A 20,842-nucleotide genomic window follows, 5' to 3' on the forward strand; every position below is an offset into this window, starting at 1 on the left:
TGTGTGGCGATCGTGCACGCACAGAGACATTTTCGCTTTCCGCCTCCACCACTTGAACGACTGACAGGGCCTGGAATCCAACACGCGACCTCGTGATCAGTAGTGCAGCGTCTGTAGTCGCTCAACGACTTCAACGAAGTACGTAGCGACGTATGCAGCGGCCGTGAATCACTACAATGAACTACGTACATTTTGGGGGATGTGAGCGTTGATTACATGTTCCCTCCTCTTTTAAACCTTGGTATACTCTTACAGAACGCCATCTACCTACGCAACTCTACGAGAGATGCTAAGCTACCCTTACAGCAACAAGGAATGATTTATCTAAGCAAGCAGCTTTGCACCAAAACGTCTGAAATATCGCTGATATATTAGCTCTCTGCACCAAATCCGAGGCCAGTGCCTTCTAAACATTATGCATTTTCCTCAGGTTTTTGCATGGTCGATCGTGTACTCACCACGCATGCTGAGCTCTTCGCGCAGCGCGTCAGCCGCGTTACATATGCTAAATGTGTGTATTCCAGCATACGGCCTGGCCGCGATGCGTAGGAATGTTCTGTACGGCACCTGTCAGGCACGTGCGGCAGTTCATGGGCGGTGCTCAGTTTAAAAGTCACTGGACCCGGCGAACGAACTGCAATGCAACTGCTGTGACACAGAGAATAATTAATGGTACCCGATCGAGGCTTCCCCGAAGCTATTGGAAAGATGAGTTATGGTGAAACGATTGCGGCTATTACTCGGAAAACTCCCAAATTGGCTAGCGTTTTTTCTTTGCGAAGCCCGTTTTGTGGAATTCCGGCTGCTTTTACGGCGTTCTTTTTTCGCTGCCACTTTTGTGAAGCCGATTTCGGCTCATAGGAACCATAGACCTGAAAAAATTAGCTTGACCCATATCGTGTCGCTTCGGGGCAACTTTCGTTGGTCTTCTGGTGCCTCTCCCTCGTGACAGCCTCTTCTCTCCCCCTTCCCACCTTTTACGCTGATCTGTTCTCCTCTTCCTCCTCCCGTGACGCCTGCAAGCCGGCTTGCTCAATTGGATTCAATTTTCCTGCGTTCGCGATGCTCGCGCGACATCTGTCGGAACTTTTTCTTTCTGTTGTTCTAGGGAAACATTGAGAACACATCTTTTTTTAGTGTTTACTTTCACGTTTCCCCTTTTCGACACCACTTTAACGCGCTTTTTTATTTAGTATCGCGAAAAATATTCCCACATCTTTTTATTAAGAGGACGCTTCTATTTTCATTTATGGCCTCACATTTCACATGGAATATGCGGAATGTTTTCTTCATGCTGAATGATGTCGACATGCATGAGTACTTCGACCAGTTCTGGGAGTTTGGAGATGTCTCTCCTATGGCATACATTTTGTCCAAGCATTTTGTTGAACATTTGGTCGAGAAGTTGAATCAAGTGACAAAGAGACCAAAATATTTCCGTTTCGGTAGCTCACAAAACACCAATTTAAACAAGAATAGTGTCCCTGAGTGAGTGATATATTTGTGCTGTCTAGACAAGCTTCCAGTTAGAAGAATTGACGCCCAGGTTCATACACGCCAGCAAGGTTTACCGAAAAAAAAAACCCTGAACACCTTCGAGGCAAAACATAAGCGCATAGCGGAGGTCAGCAGGATTTTTTACTAATAACCACGAACTGAATGTCGCTGAGTGCTTCTTCGAATTTTCAGCGGCTGGCTATGTTTTCGAGTCTTGCAATTAAATTGGTGCGGGAGATTTGTTTGTAGTTTCTTGGTTAGCGTGTTGAGTGTACGCCGAACTCATTTGGGCGCTATTTCTGGGAATTCTACAGCCGCGTAAAGCAGTCCGGCTCACTGGCGACTGTTGCGCCACGGGGAGAGGCTCGCGCGTACGTGCTTAGAGGGGCCATGAAAACAAAGTACAACTTTCTTTGATTCCAAGGAAGAAGCCTAGGGCAACGCGCTCAGTTCCACTCCAGCCACGAAATACGTTTATTTCACCGGAGAAAGGCGAGAAAGTTTGAAAAACATTCAAATTTCGCGCTACAGTGACGTAATGTGAGCAGAAGTGACGTAATATGAGCCCGCACTGAAAACATAGTTAGCAATGTGTTAATTAAACCTTTAATCACACGATTAAATTAATCACACGATAAACCGGAGCTAGCGGCCCCACTACCACTGCTCAGTCATGTTTGTTAGCGGTGGCATTTGTCGGCGGCCGCCAAATTATTATTATTATTAGTAGTAGTATTATTTGGTATTTGATAAAATTGGTATCACGGGACAAGGCTCCCTTTTTAATTAATGAAGCTTTTATTTTGTCTCCCAAGACCCTTTATGCCATGTCGCTGTCGCTGGGCGCCAAAAAGCGGCCGCACCCATTGCAAGGCCCTGTCCGCCTTCCACGTGGCAATGACCATGCTCAGGCGTTGCCTGGCAGCGCGGTCCCTTTCGTTCGTTTTGTTATTATTGCGAAGCACGTTCTATGGAACGCGTCCAGTCACGTGGGATTAGGAGCCGTTTCGCAGCTACACATGCCGCAGACGGCGGATTTTCCGCTCGGTGGCCCACTTAATGGTAACTCATTAAATCTTAAAGTCGCATTTGAAAGACCACGTTTATTTTAGGAAAACCACTGCCCTTCGTCCACTCAGTGTCCTGGCGTTCGAAATTGAGCGCGTGAAATTGCTGTCTCGGCATCACGTGGTGCTGGCAAGAGTTAATTTGGGCCACTTTTAAAATATCAGCCACCCCTGCCTGGGGGAAGCATAGTTTGGCATGACCGCCTACTCAACATGGCGATGCCATGATTTTGTGCTGGAAACTTCGAAGTGTTGGCGCAGACGGTGGCGAAGAATGGGCGCGCATCTTGTTCCAATGCACTCAAGGCACTCCTCTTTTCAGATATCCACGAGACGCAAAACGTTCTCAATGCGATTGCGTTGTAGGAAAACATAGCCAGATTTGTGAGTGCTTATGTTATCGCATGTGGGGCAAGTGCATGCCCGACACTAAGCATTACTGTACTGGGCTGCAAAATGCATAAATGCACTCCTGTGATTTCTGTTTCCGGGGTAGCATGCGGGTAGCAGACGTTCATTTTGCTGTAAGTAGTAAAAAATAACGCAATTGCTGAAGATCGAATATGATTTGTTACACTTAGCATGACATACCTGGTATAGATCCTGGCCATTAAAGGAAAAATCAGGCATTACTCTTCAGAGTCATTTCAAACGCGCGTTAATGGGAATAAACAAAACAAAAAACAAAAAATTACGCCCACCTCCCCTCGCGGGAACCCTGGTGTGATGCGACGCTGAGGGGGGTTCAAGCGCAAGCGGAGAGCAACCGTCGACCGAAAGGCCGCCGAAGAGCGGCACACCGGTTATATGCGCAGCGCGCCCGAAGGAGAGGAGACCGCGGGGAGAGAGAGTACTGCACATGCGCAGCACCGCGCGCAGCGCTGCCCACCGGCGGAGTGAGAGCGCGCTGGGCCGCACACCCGCAGATGTTGAGAGAGTGTTCGCTCTCACCTGGGCACGCGCCGGCGCCAGTGCGTCTGCCGCGGCTATGACGCAACACAATCCAACACAATCCACTTTAATCCAATCCAAGCCAAGCCAAGCCAAGCCAAACCAAGCCAAGCCGATCCAATCGAATCCAATCCAATGCCCCTCGCGAGAGAGTGTTCGCTACCGGAGAGGAGAGGGGGTGAACGGAGGAGAGTGCGGACGCCGACGACGACAACGGACGCACGCAGGAAGGACAGGGCCGCCGACAAGAGATGCTCTCAGCGTCGCATCTAAAAATTAGGCAAGCAGGTGTCGAGTTTTATAATTATTGTTCGACATATTTTGCTGAACAGTGGCATATACATTTAAAAGAACTATTATTGGTAGCAAAAAAATTTACAGTCGCATCCTAACACTGCCATAAAAAATGCACTGAGAATTTCATTTACTGCATCATCGACCTTTGATAGATGGATCAATCAATCAATCAATCAATCAATCAATCAATCAATCAATCAATCAATCAATCAATCAATCAATCAATCAATCTATCAATCAATCAATCAATCAGTCGAGTGTTGTATTGTACTGTAGACAAATACATCTGCGTGGTAACACACAGGCGGGACCTCAGAGCTCAGGATGAGGTTGTAAACAGGTAACAATATTCTGTAGCATTTATAAAGAACAATTCGTTCTCCTCGTACGTAGAATTGTTGCAAAGACAATTGTTAGAAAACAGGAAAAATATTTTGCTAATGCGCAATAGTTCAAAGACGTCGTATTCGCGTTGAGTACGAGATGCAGTCGTCGCCCGACCTGGACCGTTGCTTCCTTCCAGTACGAACTACTTTTACGATGTGGCGAGAGTGTGTACTGTACATTCAATAAGGCAAGGCAGAGGAGCACAGTCATTCTAAGTGTGTCTGCACTGAGAACTTTCATATCTGCGGACATGTGTTGCCGCAGATTCAGTAGTCACGAGAACAGGCAGGTTACTTTACAATTACTTCATTAAATTTTCCATTTCAATAGGAAAGAATGCGAGAAATTAAAGTAATTTTGTTACGCGCAAAGTGTCAGTAATGAGGACCCTCATTCTCGTCTATGGCAGTTGGTAGCACTCTTGGTAACATCCGGGACTATACTAAAGGCCACTCGCCTAGCTGTGTTCCTTAGTATGTAATCGGATGAGAGACATACCTAAAATGCACTGCAGACAGTATTTCGTTGGGCAAACCAAAGTGGGATGACCCAAGATGGCGATGAATTCCTGTCATCGGAGTGTATATCATTTCTGATAACAATATATCCAAGCCTGAAACAAAGTTTCCTCCATGTATTATTTTTCGCGTTCCCGGGTACGCTGCGATGCCTGTACAAACTTTTTAGCGATATATCTGCAACCACAGTAGTTGTACAGCACGCACACAGCGAGCTGCTTCCTGGAAGGGCGCGTTCTACGCTGCGGCACAAACCCCAGGAACTTTCACATTACCTTTTGTGGTGATATTTTCCTTATAGGCCCGGCTTGGTACATATGTTTTAGCTCAAAAGGTTGGCTGAAGGTTTCAACGAAAATTTCCTCGTAGTTTTCGTGCTCTTGTTTTGCTTCATGAAAAATGAGATCGATCAGTTAGTTGTACGCTCTCAAAGCAAAGGTGAAGCTATCAACCCAAATTCTAGGGAAATAACAACGCTCGTTGTAGCACCGGAAAAGTGACGCGCGTTGTCGCATCAACTGTTATTCCACGTAAGGGAGGAACAATGGCGCTTCTGCGTCACACCAATGTGTCCTGTTTACTGCTCTCAGCTGGGCTTTCGACATTGCTGCTACATTCGCTGTAACCATGTTTTTTTTGTATCTATACGGTCGCTTTCCTATCTTTTTTGTGAAACGTGTCGCAGGAGTTTCCGAAACAAACATTGAGCGTTCAGCAGAAAATAGAAATCTATATCCTAAACGTTTTGCAGCCCGTATTTGGGACGTACAGCTGCAAGCGTTAGGAAACTGAATTTCATTGTTTTCAATAGTTCACAGTTTACACTTCGTGCGTTTTAGTGAGAAACGACCAAACGTAGTTCCTTTAAATGCGGATTTTTAAGCTTAATTCCGCAATGATTCGAATGCCAAATAAACTACTGGACATACATGCCAGATAGAAACCAAAAGGATGTTATGTTAAGGGATCGCTTCCGATTGAGACGAAAAACCGGGACCCCCGTTTGCTCAAGATCAAGTCAAAGGTCATTGATCTAGTGTACAGAAGCATTGTCGACGTGAGCTCGTTGTTCTAAGAGCGAAGGCAAATTTGTTTCGTTGCACGCGTTTCTCAAATTGTAGCAAAAAAGCGGGAAGAGTTAGAATTTACTTTATTTTCGTTGAACAGAAAATTAAGATTCCTTCTGGTTACAGTACACATTACGGTGACCCTTGATGAAGTTTATTGGCGCTAACTCACGGCTCCACAAAACCTGCATGAAAAGTACAAACGTGGAAGAAGCAGTCGACCAATGTGACGTGCGCAGTTGAGTGTCATTGAATAGAATTATGTAACGCTTGGACTGTATGCACTTAAGTGGGAACGCGTCTGCTTCCAGAAGGGTTCACTTACATCGAGAACGCTCTCGTTCAAACAAGAACAAACCAGGTGAGTACTAAGAGGTACACCCTATCCCTATGAAACGAGATAGCCGGGAGCAGCCCAGTGTAAGGAGGAAAGCAGGCCACGTCTTCAACCCGGTATAAAACAGACGCGCGCTGACAATAAAATAAAACCAAAACAATCCACAATGAATGGTTCCCTACTGTACTATAAAAATAAGCTATATTGCGATAAAGCAGGTTAATGGTGACTTATCGGCGTTGAGTGCGGAAACGTGAATCATTATCTGGATTTCTTATCAGTCAACTGCAAAAAACCTCTACACAACAAACTGCAAATGTGCCTACTGGAACGCAGGCGAAAGCAGCAGCTGTAATACATTTTTATCAGTGCGAATCCCGTTCGGGCTCGATCCCAGCCGTTTTGCATGTCCTTCGTTTTCTCTTAGCTGTGGCTGCAACTTAGTGCTTCGATATCACCATTAAAATACAACACCCGCACCATTACGGGATTTCCTTTGCGTAAAACTTGATAAACAGTGAACTCCCCACGGTTGTGCGACGTAGGAACACACGGGAGATAGAAAAAAATAACTAGGCGAAAAGAGACTCTGCAGTACGTTTTTATCATTCCTACTCCGGATTCAAACTCGCGCACAGCCAGACAACTGCGAAATGTTCCGTTCCTTTTTTCCGTCAGCTGTGGCTGTAAGCAATGCAATAAAATCTCCATTGCAATGCAATAGGGACACTGTTACGGCATTTCCTTCGCGTAAAACTTGACAAACATTCACCTCGCCACTGTTGTACCACGAAGGACCGCACAAATAAAATAACCAATACCTACTGTTTGCTCAGTGCGAGCAAGTGCGAGCATGATTTCTGCCTTCGCGGGCGAAGCTTCGATGCAAGGCTTTTCAAAATGGCCACCGCGTGTCGCTACCATTGGCCGGCGAAGCGTAGCCAGTGAGCGGAGAGTCTCCGAGCGCGGGGGGCGACGCCAGCGGCCCCACGCGATTGTGGCGGCGCATTTAGGCACTAGGCCAAAGCCCGCGCTTTCAATGTCGCACACGACGCAGTGTTTGCCAGCTCTTCGCGCGGTGTGGAAAGCCGTGCGTTTGTGGAAAGAAAATAGGAAGCTCTCTCATCCGCGACCATGTACCGAGACGGGAACGCAGGCGTGAACACGAATCCGTGAGTCTTTTTCACGACAGTCGGGGGGCCTGCGGGATGCAACTAGCGGAAAGTTTTTTTTTGTGCGTCTGTTTATCATTTATTTTTTGCTTCCGCAGCGTGATACTGAACTGTCAAAATCACGCTAAAATGAGAAATAACGGGTTAGAAAGTTTTCATTTCTGTCTGCAGCATTACACCGAAATGTCGAAATTGCTCTGAAAGGGCAACTTATGTGTCATTGACTTTTTATTGCTTCTTCAGCATGGCGGAGAACTGTCAGAATCGCTCTGAAGCGGGAACTCTTGCCTATCTTCTGGGATTAACCCGAAATTCACAATATAAATGCTTTACGCCTGAATATTATTTTGCGCCGCTCAGAGATGTTAGGAATGTTAAGCGAATTGTCGATTAGGGAGGGTCCAGGTGCTGATTAGTTGGTTGGTGTGGCCGCAGCATTATAATAATATGGGAAAATTGCTCTCAATTGGGGATTTCTGGCTATTTTTTGATATGAAGGGAAATCAGCAATGTAAACGCTTGACGCCTAGAAATTATTTTTTCCTGCTCAGACATCTGAGAATTATTCCTCAATTATCGATCCTGGACAGCCTAGTTCGACTTTTATGCTCTTGTACTGCAATAACAAGGGGTTTTGTAAGATCTGCAATTGAATCAAAATTTTACACTTTCACCGTTTCCGAGTGAAAATGTGAACTTCATGTAGACAATTATTTGTTCACTTGCTGGAGCTTCAGAATTGGGTATATGGGGTCCACGCAAAGCCTGATCTTTACCACACTTTTTAGAGACGATGAAATGACCACAATTACAACATTGTATGTTAAGTTTACGACTCGTTACAAGAGGCGGCATGCCTGGTTTTGCCAGGCTTGCCGTAACCGTCTGCTTACCACCATTTGAAATTCCTTAATGTTATAAAACAGAGATTTTTTATTTCATTCAGCGCTTTATAACCTTGGTTCTTACGCGTAATTTAAGGTATAATGATCGGTTAGCCGCATAACTTCGCAGTTTTCTTAAAGTATCACGGGTGGGCAACCTGTCACATTGGCACACGACGCAACTGCAGGCAGCTACATCTACCTTCATCCGGTGGTGCTGGGGATAATTAAAGCGAAATAGTCGGAATATAAATCGACATTCCAGTATATAACGTACATGAATAGACTGTTCGGGCGGCACTGAAAGCGAGGATGTTGTATTAAAGCAGGATATAGACTCCTGGAATAGTGATGTGACAGCGAAAACGAGAGGGCGAGAAAAAAGGTAATAGGACAAGTCACGTCCCTTTACTTTCCGTCCTTTTTCTTCATCGCTCTTACATCATGAGCGTCGCATTATAAACCACCGCATCTTTTGTCGAGCTTAGACTCCGCGGCCCACATGCTGAAGGTTTAAAATGCATTGTAGAAATCTTGAATTCAAAGAATAATGAACACAAATAGTACAAGTATTCTACCCGGCTTACCAACGATCATAATTAATCGTTGCAATATCTACAGCCAACACAATGTCTACAACCAAGACATCAGAGTTTTGCATTTTTTCCTGAGGCCTGGCTGCATGTCGGGTGACGTATGAGAGCTTCCAAGAATGAATGCAACCCTGCCGCCATAAGGAATGCATCAGAACGGCTTCGGAGATAGCACGACGCATAGTTACTGGTAGCGGCACTGGCTTACGACGCGGTTATTACAAATAGACCGTTGTCGGTCATGGTCCGCGATACAGTGACTCACGTAATGGCCCGCCGCTGAATTGCCGATGTATTAATATACCTCTTTGCATTATATTTATGGCGACCCCTTCATGCTATATGACGACAAAGTGAGAAATTCAAGACACCTACCTCCTGGAAATCTCAAGAAAAATTATTGATGCAGATTACTCAGCTTTGCGGGCATGAGCGGCCCGCGAATCTATTGAAACACCCCGTCAGTGGTGCACACACCGTGTGACAGCAATTTCATTCAAAAAAATTAATTGCTACTTTGTGATCACCGCAGTACACACCGACATGTCCAGCCTTAGTAATCTTAAATATGTTCACGGCTAGTATTTGGTGAGTGCCAGAAAACACCCCCTGGTTGGACGGTTTACATTGGTGTGACATACGAGACCGGATTACTTTTGAACGACGCCAATAGACCACTTCCGCGCGTGCGAAATATTGATGTTCAAATCTCCCACGGTGATTATTGGTGAAGCGTTTGGACGCACCGCTGTGGAATTGTAGTGCATAAACAATGCCATGTCACCTTCCCTGTGTTTCTTTAGATGCACACAGTGGGAACCATAATCCTTCGAAGACCTTGCTCCTGGTTTGCTCTCCGCTAATGATGAGTTTGGAGAAATATTTATGATCCATTCATAGCAAAGTTAATCACTCAATGTGTTACGGTAGCAACGGAGGGAGTACGTGGTCGTTCGATTGCTCCGGTGGTGAAGAAACAACTTCCAAACCTCACAGGAGCGAGTTAGCCCCATGTGCTCATGCCAGCCTCATTTACAAATACAAAGCTTCCGTGATAAAGATGGCGTCACCGCGAAGCGTATTCTGTCCATTTGTTACTAACAGTCGACACAGAAAATTACGAACAACGAACCACCATTTTCTCTGCAAAAGCGCCAGATGCAGTGCAGATTCCTACTGCGAAGAGTATAATGCTGCTGTTTTTATCAACGCCTTATCGTACTATCGGTGGCAGTGACCACTGAGGAGAGAATTGCGCATTCCTCCGTCACAGGAAGTTAGCCGTACGTAAATTCCGCTTACGAGCACGGCTTCGAAACTACTTCCTGAGCTGCACACGGGTGTTAAAGTGGCCGGAACGCAGATACCGCGGCGTCGTAAAGTGACATACCTGCCGAGAAACTGTGCCTTGTCCTTTTTAAGGCCGTTCCTGGGCGGAACTGTGCGGGGTAGATCTGGTTATCGGTCGTTTACTCCTGATCTCTCATCAGGTCGTGTCAACGAGTACAATGGCTCACGTAGCCCAGCGCTACATATTGACAAATAGGACAGAGATAAGCCTGGATAATTTCGATTTCACGATTGCAGTTTGTGTGCAGAAACACCAAGGGCTGCACAGTCTGAGTTCTCAGTAAATAAACAGTTTTATGTGCGCATGTGTTCCGAAGAAGGCCGGAGGTCCAAGAAAAGCTACCATTCAAAACTGTTTAAAAAAACGTCCTGAAGTTTTACAAATTATACTAGTTGCCCTGTTACCAATAATGACAGCTAGCTTCACAACATTCCGGTGAAAATGTTTCCAGTATTGGTTCCTTCAGTATGCGCCCTTGACTAAAATTTGCGTGCCTGTTGGGCCTAGAGATAACAATAGCCCGCTAATTGGGCTTTCTTAGTTATCTAAAATTGTCTCTTCCCAATGTTCAACGTCACCCCGTTTCCCCTCGTTATCGATGCTACGTGTGTCAGCGACAACCCATACCAGAACTTTCGTGAAATGGTTGTGGAGTGAATGAAGTAAGAACAAGCCTTTCAACCGGGTTTGTAAACAGCAATCAAAATAATGAGTCAACAAGAGGAAGGTTGCGTTGAGGGTGCGTGCGCCACCGAGTGGAAGTGCGCAATCAAGGCACCAAGCGATCACGAAATGGACAATGGAGTCAGCGTAGGCTCCTGAACTAGTCGCCGCGCCAACAATGCAATATAAAAGTCGAAAGCAGCACCGGTCTAGGCGACCAGTCTCCACATAACGTGGCAACGCTGAGATCAGTCCGCGCTGACGTAAACGAGGAAGCTGGACCATGCAAACACTTCTCCTTTGCACATAATGGCTCACCTAGAGTTCTACTTACAACGACCTGTGCAAACGGCCTCCGGTATTTTCTTTTCTCCTCTTATAAATGGGAAAGCGCAGTTCACACGATAACCTTCCGACAGAAAGAGAATGAAGATGAATTTAACACTTTGGGCGCCTGCGGTCGCGCAACAGACGGAGTTTTAATTATATGTCGTGCAGTTGTCAATGCTGCGGCGAAGAAACAAGTTTTGGCACGCGGTGCTATCGGTCCGTGGGCACCTGGTAAGAATAGAGTTTGGTGCACTTGTTTTTCAGTAGATGCGGTGTATATAACTGGCAACAGCTTCCATTGTGCTGTTAATTTGAAACATGGCTCTTCCATCAACACACAATCGGCAAGCAAGCATGCACTTTACCACCTGCAAAAGACAGATGTCAGTGGGACCACTCAAGTCAGATTCTGTGATGTTCCCCAAATGGCGCCAGCAGTTTTGGTAAGCTATTTTCCTACATACCTGTTTGAATGAATCACAATGCAGATGTTTTTATTGCTGATGTTTCAATATGAGAGCAAATGGGACAGGTAGATTACATGTTTCGCATTATTTGTCACTCTGCGATTTTCCTAGTCACCCTGCATAATAGGCAACCTCAGAGTATCCCTAACCGTGCTGGTATTAAATTTCTGTTGTCCTTTCGAAATCAGAAAATGTGAGAAGGAAATAAAATATGTCGAAGTCGGCGGAAAACAGAGACTTTGCGTAGAAAAACTTCACCTAATGACCAGAAGTAGAACAAAGAAGACAGGGCTGGTGCAGTCCTGTTTTCCTCGTTCTAGTCCTGTTCATCAAGCGTAGTTCTTCCCCTTAAAGATGCCTAACCAACTAGCCTAACAACATGTTGTACTAAAAGGCGGAAGTACGGCCACATGCCGGAAGTTCGGGTGGGCCCGCAATGAGGCAGATCACAGGGGAGGGACCAAAAGAGCTACCACATGAAAAAAAGGGACAGGTGCTGCCCAAGACCTGTTTTTCGATGTGACACCTACTTTCTCATGGTGGGTTTCAATGATGCCAGCACTCTGGAGCCACCCTTCAAGCGAAGTAAAGGCCTAGAGTGGCCATCTTCATCCAAAAATACGTGACGTAATAACATCTATGCATGTTCGCATGTATGGTTGTGTGCGTGCATGTATGTGTATATGTATGGTTGCATGCACGTATCTGCAGTCCGTGGAAAGTTTCCAGGGCAAGGTAAAAGTTAATAGGCCACGAAGAATTTAAAATACCAGCTTATCTTTTGAATCTGGCTAGAATTTTTTATGCTAGAAAGCTGGTGAAGTACTCTTTATTTCTTTGTTTCATAAAATAAATCCGCCACACAAGAATGTTAAGCTTGTGCATTGACTTTTTAGTTTCACATAAACATTTTCAGGGCTTAGAAATATTCAGAAATACTGTACATTTTCGTTCAAAACATACGGGCAACATTTTTAAACTTCATTTCCTCCTCTCCCTAACTTTCGTTGGCAAGTTGCACACAGATAAATATTCCTTGTTTGCAGGAAACTGCGGAACGCGACCGTAGGCAACTTGTAACATGAAACGCAAAACAAGACACTGAGTTATTCGGATCTGCCCACTCCAAAAGCAGCAGGCTTGCATTCGTTGGGTGGCGACAGTGTTTGTGAAGCGTTTGTCGCTGTTACTAACTGTGGAGGCCCATAACTGCGCACCTGTTAGCCGTAGAAGCGAGGAAGGAAGCGAAAATGCTGCACTACGTATATATATATATATATATATATATATATATATATATATATATATATATATATATATATATATATATATATATATATATATATATATATATATATATATATATATATATATATATATATATATATACATATATATATATATATATATATATATATATATATATATATAGGACAGAAAATAAGGGTTGGCAGTCAAGAAAACCTCGGAAAGCAAAGGGGAGGTTGTGGTGCGTGATAGAAAGAGATGAAGAATTTTTTTAGTCGAAAAGAAAGTGGTGAAAAAATGCCCGCCGGGTGGGATATATATATATATATATATGTCTGTGACTCTCGCTCGAGGATAATATGATTAATTGTGCAGCCGAGGCTGTAATTCTAGTGCAGCAGTTGTCCTGACCTGAACGCGTGCGGGGAGTATTTTGTCGCTGCATGCGCTGGGTGCCGAGACTAGCGCACAGGCTTTTGATGTTGTTGCAACCCTACTCGAACCAACTCATATGCAAATACGATTTAAATGTGCAACGTAACACGCGTGATCATATATTCCCTTAATTAGCGAATGTACTTCATGAAGATGCAGCAGTAGAATTTTCGCATGTTGCTTCACAGCTATTTCCTGATCTCCCGAGTCACCGAAACGCAAAGCTTAAAGAATCCAGTGCCTTTCTCACTTTGAAGAAGGAAAACCAGCGAAATTGCGCGGGGTGCAACAAGTGCACAAAACAAGCGTGTTGTTTCAAATTGGCGACTGAATTTTCGAAAGCAAACTTGGACGGACTTGAGTTATCTTCCAGCAGAAAAAAATGGCAGCATCTCCACTCTGTGGATGTAGGCGAGGGTGTGGAGTGAGGGGACTCGAAATGGCATCCAAGTTGCGCCCCGAGTGACATCCACGTTGCGCCCCGACCGTTATTCGATTTGAGCCCTGAGTTGCACCCTGATTATTCTCTAAATGAAACTGCAGCTCACGACTCAAATCGAATTTCGCTTGATTTTCGCTTGATGGTGGTGTGCGCATGGATGGGTGTGAACGGACATTGGGAGGTCCTAAAGTATTCCGCACCGTTACAGGCGAGGGAGTAAGCCGTTTGACTCTCGGGTGCTAACTGACGGTCGTAGCCCAATGGGTAAGACGAATGGCACTAACTGTGTCTGGTGTACCAGACACAGGCTCGAATCCTGCCGGTGCCTGTGGGATTTTTTGCGATTGTAAATGCTATGCGCACGGGCGCGGATAGACGTTGTGTGGTCCTAATGTACTCCGCACCTAAAACATGTACCTGTTCCATTTCCGTTAAAGCCCGGGTATTGACAGCAGCGGGGAATTGCAGAATATTTTAAACTTCACTGTGAGCTACGTAATTGTAAAAAGTAGATGCAAATCAGAAAAGTGTAAGAGTCGTCTTAGCGGCTAAGTGTAATTTAATTTGTTTCTGGGTGAGTACAATAAAACACGAGTTTCTGTCGTTTTCTGTAGCCATACCCCCTCCGCAGACGGCGGCAATTTATTGATAACAACCGGGATATCCGGAAACCTTGCAACTTGTCTGTGGACTAACCCCGACAAGTAGAGAAAACTCGGTGTATTAATAGAGTCGTTTTAACGGTCAATTTGAGCAGTATTTCTCTGTCCAAGATTCCTGCATTAAATGGAGAGCTGCCAATCTTTTACAACAGAGCGGGCTTTTCCGCAGGAGTATAAGTTTTGTTGATGCAACTTTTCCTACTTCATCCTGTCGACGCAAGCACTAGCCTTCAGAGCCGAGCGTATAACATTTCTGCTGGAAAATGACGCTTTGCTTGGCTGCAGCGCAGAGAAACCAATTGCTTCTGTTTAGAGGGACTGCATAAAGGAGAGTCGGCAGAAGTAGGAGAGGAGAGGGAGAGTAAAGTGAATGCTATTGGTTCCCACAAATTTCTCAGACAACCGGCAGAACTTGTCAGTCACGCCTAAATCTATTATACAACTACTATATCACTACTACAGCGTGAAATGATTTAACCACTTTTAATCTACAACACCCTTAACTCTTACACCCTATGAAAACAGAAAGAAAGACACCCTTTGAAAAGGTGTAATAACCAAGAAAAAACGCCTGTTGGAAAGGTGTATTCTTGTGTTTTTGCTAGGATGCAAGGGCGTCTTGAACGACAAAACACCTTAAAGGGTGTTTTTTTGTTTTTGTTTTGCCAGGGTGTAAGAGTGTTAGTCATAGAGAGTGATTTACATTCTAACGGGTGTAAATTATTTTACGCTAACAAAAATGCTGTTCATCGTGTTCTCTTTTCGATTTCGGTGTCTCCTAGTCCACGTTCACGCACGTTGCGCATTTACGTCCCCCGAGCATTTGCGTTTCTATAAATTGCGCTTTGTTTACCGCTCCTGCGCCGCGCTACGCGAGTTAGCTGCGGCACACGTGCGTGCGAATACCAGTGACCGATTGGGCGTGCCGCGGTGTAGAGGAAGCCATTTCCGCTACGACTCGAGCACGGAGGCGTTACGAGGCCTGTTGCAACACGGACATAGAACGACGTAACTGCCGCGCCTCCGACCGAACGTTACATATACGAATTGGGTCGAATCGCGTTGTTATCCGTCGGCGCTGCGTTAATGGTATACGGCGGGGGGCCCGCCCGACATTACGTTGGTAGATGACATGTTGCCGGCACCGACCCGTTTCGTAGACTACGTTCATTCACTTATACAGCGTAAGGCGTCAGAGCAAGGAGAGAATTGAATTTGTGCCCCACAGAGGGGAAGGTTTGGATGAATGGTCGTGTTTTATAGGTGGATGAGTGGGATAAAATGTTCAGGCAGCGCGACGAATAAAATAGAGAAAATCTTTGATCATAAACAAATGTGTCTAGACGACACCAACTGTCTATTCTTTGTTCCGAAGTCTTTATTTTGTTCGCAGTTTTTTTACGAACTCATACCAACTCACTCAGTTTGCTGTTCTAAGCCACGGGTCCAGTAAAAAGCCACACATTACAAAAAAGAGGTCCTGAGCGTCGAAATTACACCTTGCCTTAGCGAAAGGCCATTGATTGGTTTAAACAACCTACGAGTGGTAATCCATTGATTCATTTGGAAGAGCGGACGGGAGTAGAAGTGGAAAGAGACCATAACTCGGTGCAAGAGTGAAATGAGGAAATCCGCAGGCAAAGAATTGGGTAGGCCATCCCAAGACAGGAACGGCCGCAGGAACATGGGAGTTGCCTTTGTATTGGAGTGACCACCGACAGGATGATGATGATGATGATGCGGATGTTTGAAGTGCACCTAAGCCTCTCACGCGCGGCATTTTTAAGTTCCACGGGTTAAGCGGAACTTTGGCAGATACATTGCTGGTATAAAGCAGCAAATTGTGTCAGTCGGTTGCATCAAGAAATTCTGGCAGGCGTTGTCAACTGCACTAGACCAGGGGTATAGAGATTCAAAAATGATAGCTAGTGCGCAGCCATTCACCGGGCGCGCTTTGTGGAAAACACCACAGGAAAGGTCACCCAACACGTGCGGCACGGGTGCGCATGTAGCGGCAGTGGTAAGTCAGACGACACGAAGGCCAGCGGCGTCTATATTCGTACTGGAGCGCAGGTGCCTCGCAGCGACGGTGCACAGCAGTTTCGCTGTTGGTTTCCACCGAGTTCAGTGGCGCACTTCCAATAAATTTGTTTCCAGTAACACGCTTGTCAAGGCAGTGTCGTCACGCGTGTTTGCCCTATTAACCGGTTCGCACCGGATCGCACTGGCGTACACTGGCTCGCACCGAGGGGAATCCGAGCAAGAAGCAAATGAAATGGTGCCAACATGAATTTAAAGGAATCTGCTGGTATCGTGGCTCTTCTAAGCGCGTATTTGAGCGGCGTGACTGATAAGCAACTTCCAGGATGACGGGGGACACGGCGTAATAACAGAGTTGGTTTAAAGGTTAAGTTTTTACTTAAAGTCAACACGAAATGCGACAAGTTAATCTACAGCGGAGTAGCAACATGGTGGTGTGATACCTTATGTGGACTCCTCAGCTCATATTTACTAAGACAGTACTCTGGCAAGCAGGGTTTAAACCGGTTCTCCACGCCAACGAAGCAAGTGCGCTTCACTTAACTATACGGGAATCTGAAGGGGCGGGCTAACAGCGCGTAAAATTCACAAGCACCATATGCGGTTTTGCGCGTTTAATCCACACCTCGGCGGTAAGTCATGCCATAGGGAATGTCCAGAGATTCATTTATGTAGCCTGAGATTCTGTAACATTTGTGGAATCGTCTATTTGTGAACGTTTCTGTTGGTCGCCTCTGTCGGAAAAGAAAGCCAGCCATGACCGGTGATGAAGCGGTGACTACTCGTGCTATTATACAGTACAGTATTATACAGTACAGTACAGTATTATACAGTACAGTACAGTATTATACAGTACGGCGCCATATCCACTCAGCTATCTCGGCGGCTATAAATTAACGTCTACAGATGGCTGCCGCACGCCTCCTTGTGCGATATAGTCTGATGATGAGTTCACTTTAGTTCTCGCGAGCGAATAGCCAATCAACAAGCAATGACTATATGACCCTATGAAGTTTCAGCCAATTAAAACTTCAGAAGAATGAACTTCACAAAACTAAGATAGAAACAATGATGATAGTGATGATGACAGTAAAATATAATTATCATGCTGAAGTGTGTAGTTTGCATTATGATAAAATCAGATGCCTTTTGGTCATTTTCTATTCGAAGGCTTTCCCCTTCGTAGAAGGGTAATACCGTAATTACCCGATTCTAACGCGCCCCCGATTCTAACGCGCACCCTATTTTCCAGGCAAAAAACCGAAAAAACTTGCACCTCCGATTGTAACGCGCAAGGAACTTTGTGAGCAAGAAAAACGAATGCGAGAGAAACGGGCGATTTCTTTCCCGAAGTAATCTCACTCATCTCACTCCTCGTCGCTCTCCGAGAGCTCCTTGTCGCCTTCCGCTGACCGCAACATCTCGTCATCGATGTCGTCAAGCGCGTTCGCGATGCCACACTTCTGAACGAACGTTCAACCATGTTCGATGGGATCGTGGCCCACGCCTTGCACGCCCATCGCGCGAGCTTCTCCAGAGGCGTACGCTTCAGCCAACCGCTCGTAAGCCGCGGAAGCGGCGCACCTTCGTTGCCGCTGCTGCCATTGCTGTTATCAAGCGCGCAAGTGGAATAATTTGACGATTTGTGTTACCGCCGACAGAAAATCCTAGGCACCTAGATCCGAAAAATTGTTGCTAAAAGCTTTGGCGCCATCTTGAGATGGAGATGGCGATGGGTGGAAAGAAATTTCAGCTGTTTCGGCAGTTTCGGTTTTGTATCCGATTCTAACGCGCATGCGATTTTTCGGCCTATTTTTGCGGAAAAAAGGTGCGCGTTAGAATCGGGTAAGTACGGTACTATAAATGAAATGGGTAATATATGAAAGGTTTAAGTGACGCTAAAAGAAGCATTTGGGTTTACTGTTTCAAAGGAATATTGCACACTGCTCGTAAGCTACCGGCTGCCGCATTATTTTTGAGTCACGCAGTTTAGGGCACATGGTCTGCAAAACCTTCTGGGCGTCTTACTCAACTACCCTTGCCAGAATATCGTCACGGCTGTAACTCGAAAGGAGAACCACGTTTAGAACAAAACGTAGGGTACCAACCACGTATAGCTCGGCTGGGTTGCTTTGCCGCAATCACTGTTCTGATCTAGGTGCACCGTCTATTTCTCTTTGTGGCTAGGGTGGAGTGCTATGTGGGGCTGAGCAATGTATAGCCTGTGCCCATCTCCCGTGCAAGCTTACATTGATGTCTTATCCTTCCCTCTGTTGTGCCTGTGCAGATGCCCTAACCCGAACCCTCCCGTCAAGAGAGACTACGCCTTCAATCGCTGCGCCATGAATCCTCAAGACTGTCCACGCTATGGCCTTCATCGGCCGTCGTTCACGCAGGTAAGGGACCGTGCGTAAAATAGCCTTCTTGAAAAACACGGCTATTATCTTCATAAAAGGATACGGTATGGTAACCAACAAAGAAGTACTTGCGATGGTCGGTCCGAGTAAAGTTAAGTTTAAGAACAGGAACAATTGGAAGGAGAAAATGGTGTACTGAGGTGTACGATTGGTGTACGAATGGTGTACGACAAGTTTTGGTTTGGATCCCCAAGTGCTATTACCACGGAATGGAGTCCTACGCTGCATGTTGAGACGTCTCAACGTTCGCTAAAAAAGTTATCTTTTCGCGCGAAGCCAGATTCATTCAATCCGCGTATCCTCAAAGGGGCACTGCAGCACGTTTTTCGACATTTTTGTATATCCCAAATGCTCTCAGAACGTAGTCAACAAACACACTCAGTGCTTAGAATAGGCGGTCACAAAGTACCTCAGCCAAAAATTACTGCCGTATGCCGATCACATAACTTCAAAAATTGCTAAAAAGAATTTTCTCTGTTTCTCGGGCTTGGCGTTCTGCGAGTGCCCAAATTGCGTCATTACAGCAGTGCAGCGGCTATTGGGCGGCTTTCTTTTAGTTTCAGCAATAAACGCAATCGATAGCCACCTAAAAAATGCTACCAAAAGCAAAGCAGAAATGGAAAGCGCATCTGCTGCGACTAACAAATGTCGCAGTGCCGCTCCGGGCTGGCAATAGGTGTAGTTTTCGCAGTGCTTCGGGACACGGAGGAAAGGATGAAAGCATTTAGCGGCAGTGTTGCGGAGTTCCTTTAAGACGCTGATCGCATCAATGCAATCAGCGGTGGAAAGAATTGAAAGTTGTTTAAAAATTTTTTTCAAAACCTGAAATTACTCAGATGACACCAAGCTTTTTTCGAGATTTGTGAACGCGAAAGCAATAATGTCCAAATGAACGCTGCTGAGTACACTTTCACGGTCTGCGCTGCGAGTTGCGCTTTCGAGTTTGGCGATTTTAATTGGTGCTAAGCTCTTGCCTTGGAAGGTGCTGCAGGCAATGCGCATGTACAGGCATTGTCTAGCAGCGTTCACTGCTTTGTGTTTCTTATGCGAAGCACAAGCTATAGAACTCTTCGCAGTAACGTAGGTTTAGGAGCCGTTATGCTGCTACAGACACCGGTACCCGGACGGCGGCTTTTTCGCTTCATGGACTTTCGATTCCATGGCATAAAACATCTTCTCCTATAATGCCGACAACTAAAATTAATAGGTAGAATTTAATAAGATATAAAAAAGCTGCCACTGAGCAGTTTGTAGTTCTTGACTGTAATTCTTGACTGGAATCACCTTAGCGCTTTTTTAGGAGGCCTTCAAGCGCTGATAGTTTCACAAGTTTTTCTTGCTAATCAAAGTAGATCAACAAACTAACAACTGGTGCATCAAAACCAATAACAACAAACAAGAGCCGTCTGCGCAACATCAAAAATGACGTTGTGGAATATACAGGGAGGACGTAAGCGCCAGTTCAGTCCACCGACACCGCTTACAACCAGACGAACGCTATGGATACCGTTCATCTCACACCCCTGCGTCAAGTTCAGGCAGGCGTTCACCACCGCGCCATACTGAGAGCGACGACTCACAGGGGCGCGTAGAATGCCCGCGGTTTCCTATTTCCTCGAACCGACTCTCATGGAACGCAAAAGCGTCGTCAGATATCGGTCCGCGCACACGCACGAAGAGCGTGAGAACGTGCGCAAATCGCTCCGCTTGGACAGCACTTATTTCTTCACTGCTGACAGCCGCGGCGTTCTACAAATCGCTCCGACACCGATGACTGGCCTGACAGGCAGAACAGACAGGGGCCTTCGCGGTAGTTCTCGCGAACGTCGCGTGGACGAGAAACACGGACGCGAACAAGGAGCAACGATAGCGTGCTGTTGCTCGTGTCGCCCAACAATCTCGGGCAATTAACTTCCTGGCCCAGATCTCCCTGAAGCCGGCGTGGCCGCCCGTCTTCGTGCTTCTGATTTATCCGCGTGTTGACAATTGCGTGCAGTGCATTGGCTTGGCTGTCTGA

General features: G+C 45.8%; 1 protein-coding gene across 4 annotated transcripts in view; it reads left to right on the forward strand.

Moving 5' to 3' along the window:
* The window catches only part of LOC144154781 (prestin-like), a 247,426-nt gene that overhangs the window by 194,865 nt on the left and 31,719 nt on the right, over nt 1-20,842 (forward strand). For 3 of the 4 annotated variants that reach the window (XM_077685884.1, XM_077685885.1, XM_077685882.1), the window contains one exon: nt 18,696-18,804. In XM_077685884.1, coding sequence (XP_077542010.1) covers nt 18,751-18,804 — 54 coding nt within the window. In that variant the 5' untranslated portion in view covers nt 18,696-18,750. Of the gene's footprint in view, nt 1-7,157; nt 7,294-18,695; nt 18,805-20,842 lie in introns of those variants that run through there. The other variant, XM_077685883.1, reaches the window with a different exon arrangement.

This window comes from Haemaphysalis longicornis, unplaced genomic scaffold (genome assembly GCF_048455015.1).
Source record: "Haemaphysalis longicornis isolate Haplotype H1 unplaced genomic scaffold, Haemaphysalis longicornis Haplotype H1 scaffold_91, whole genome shotgun sequence".
Taxonomy (NCBI): domain Eukaryota; kingdom Metazoa; phylum Arthropoda; class Arachnida; order Ixodida; family Ixodidae; genus Haemaphysalis; species Haemaphysalis longicornis.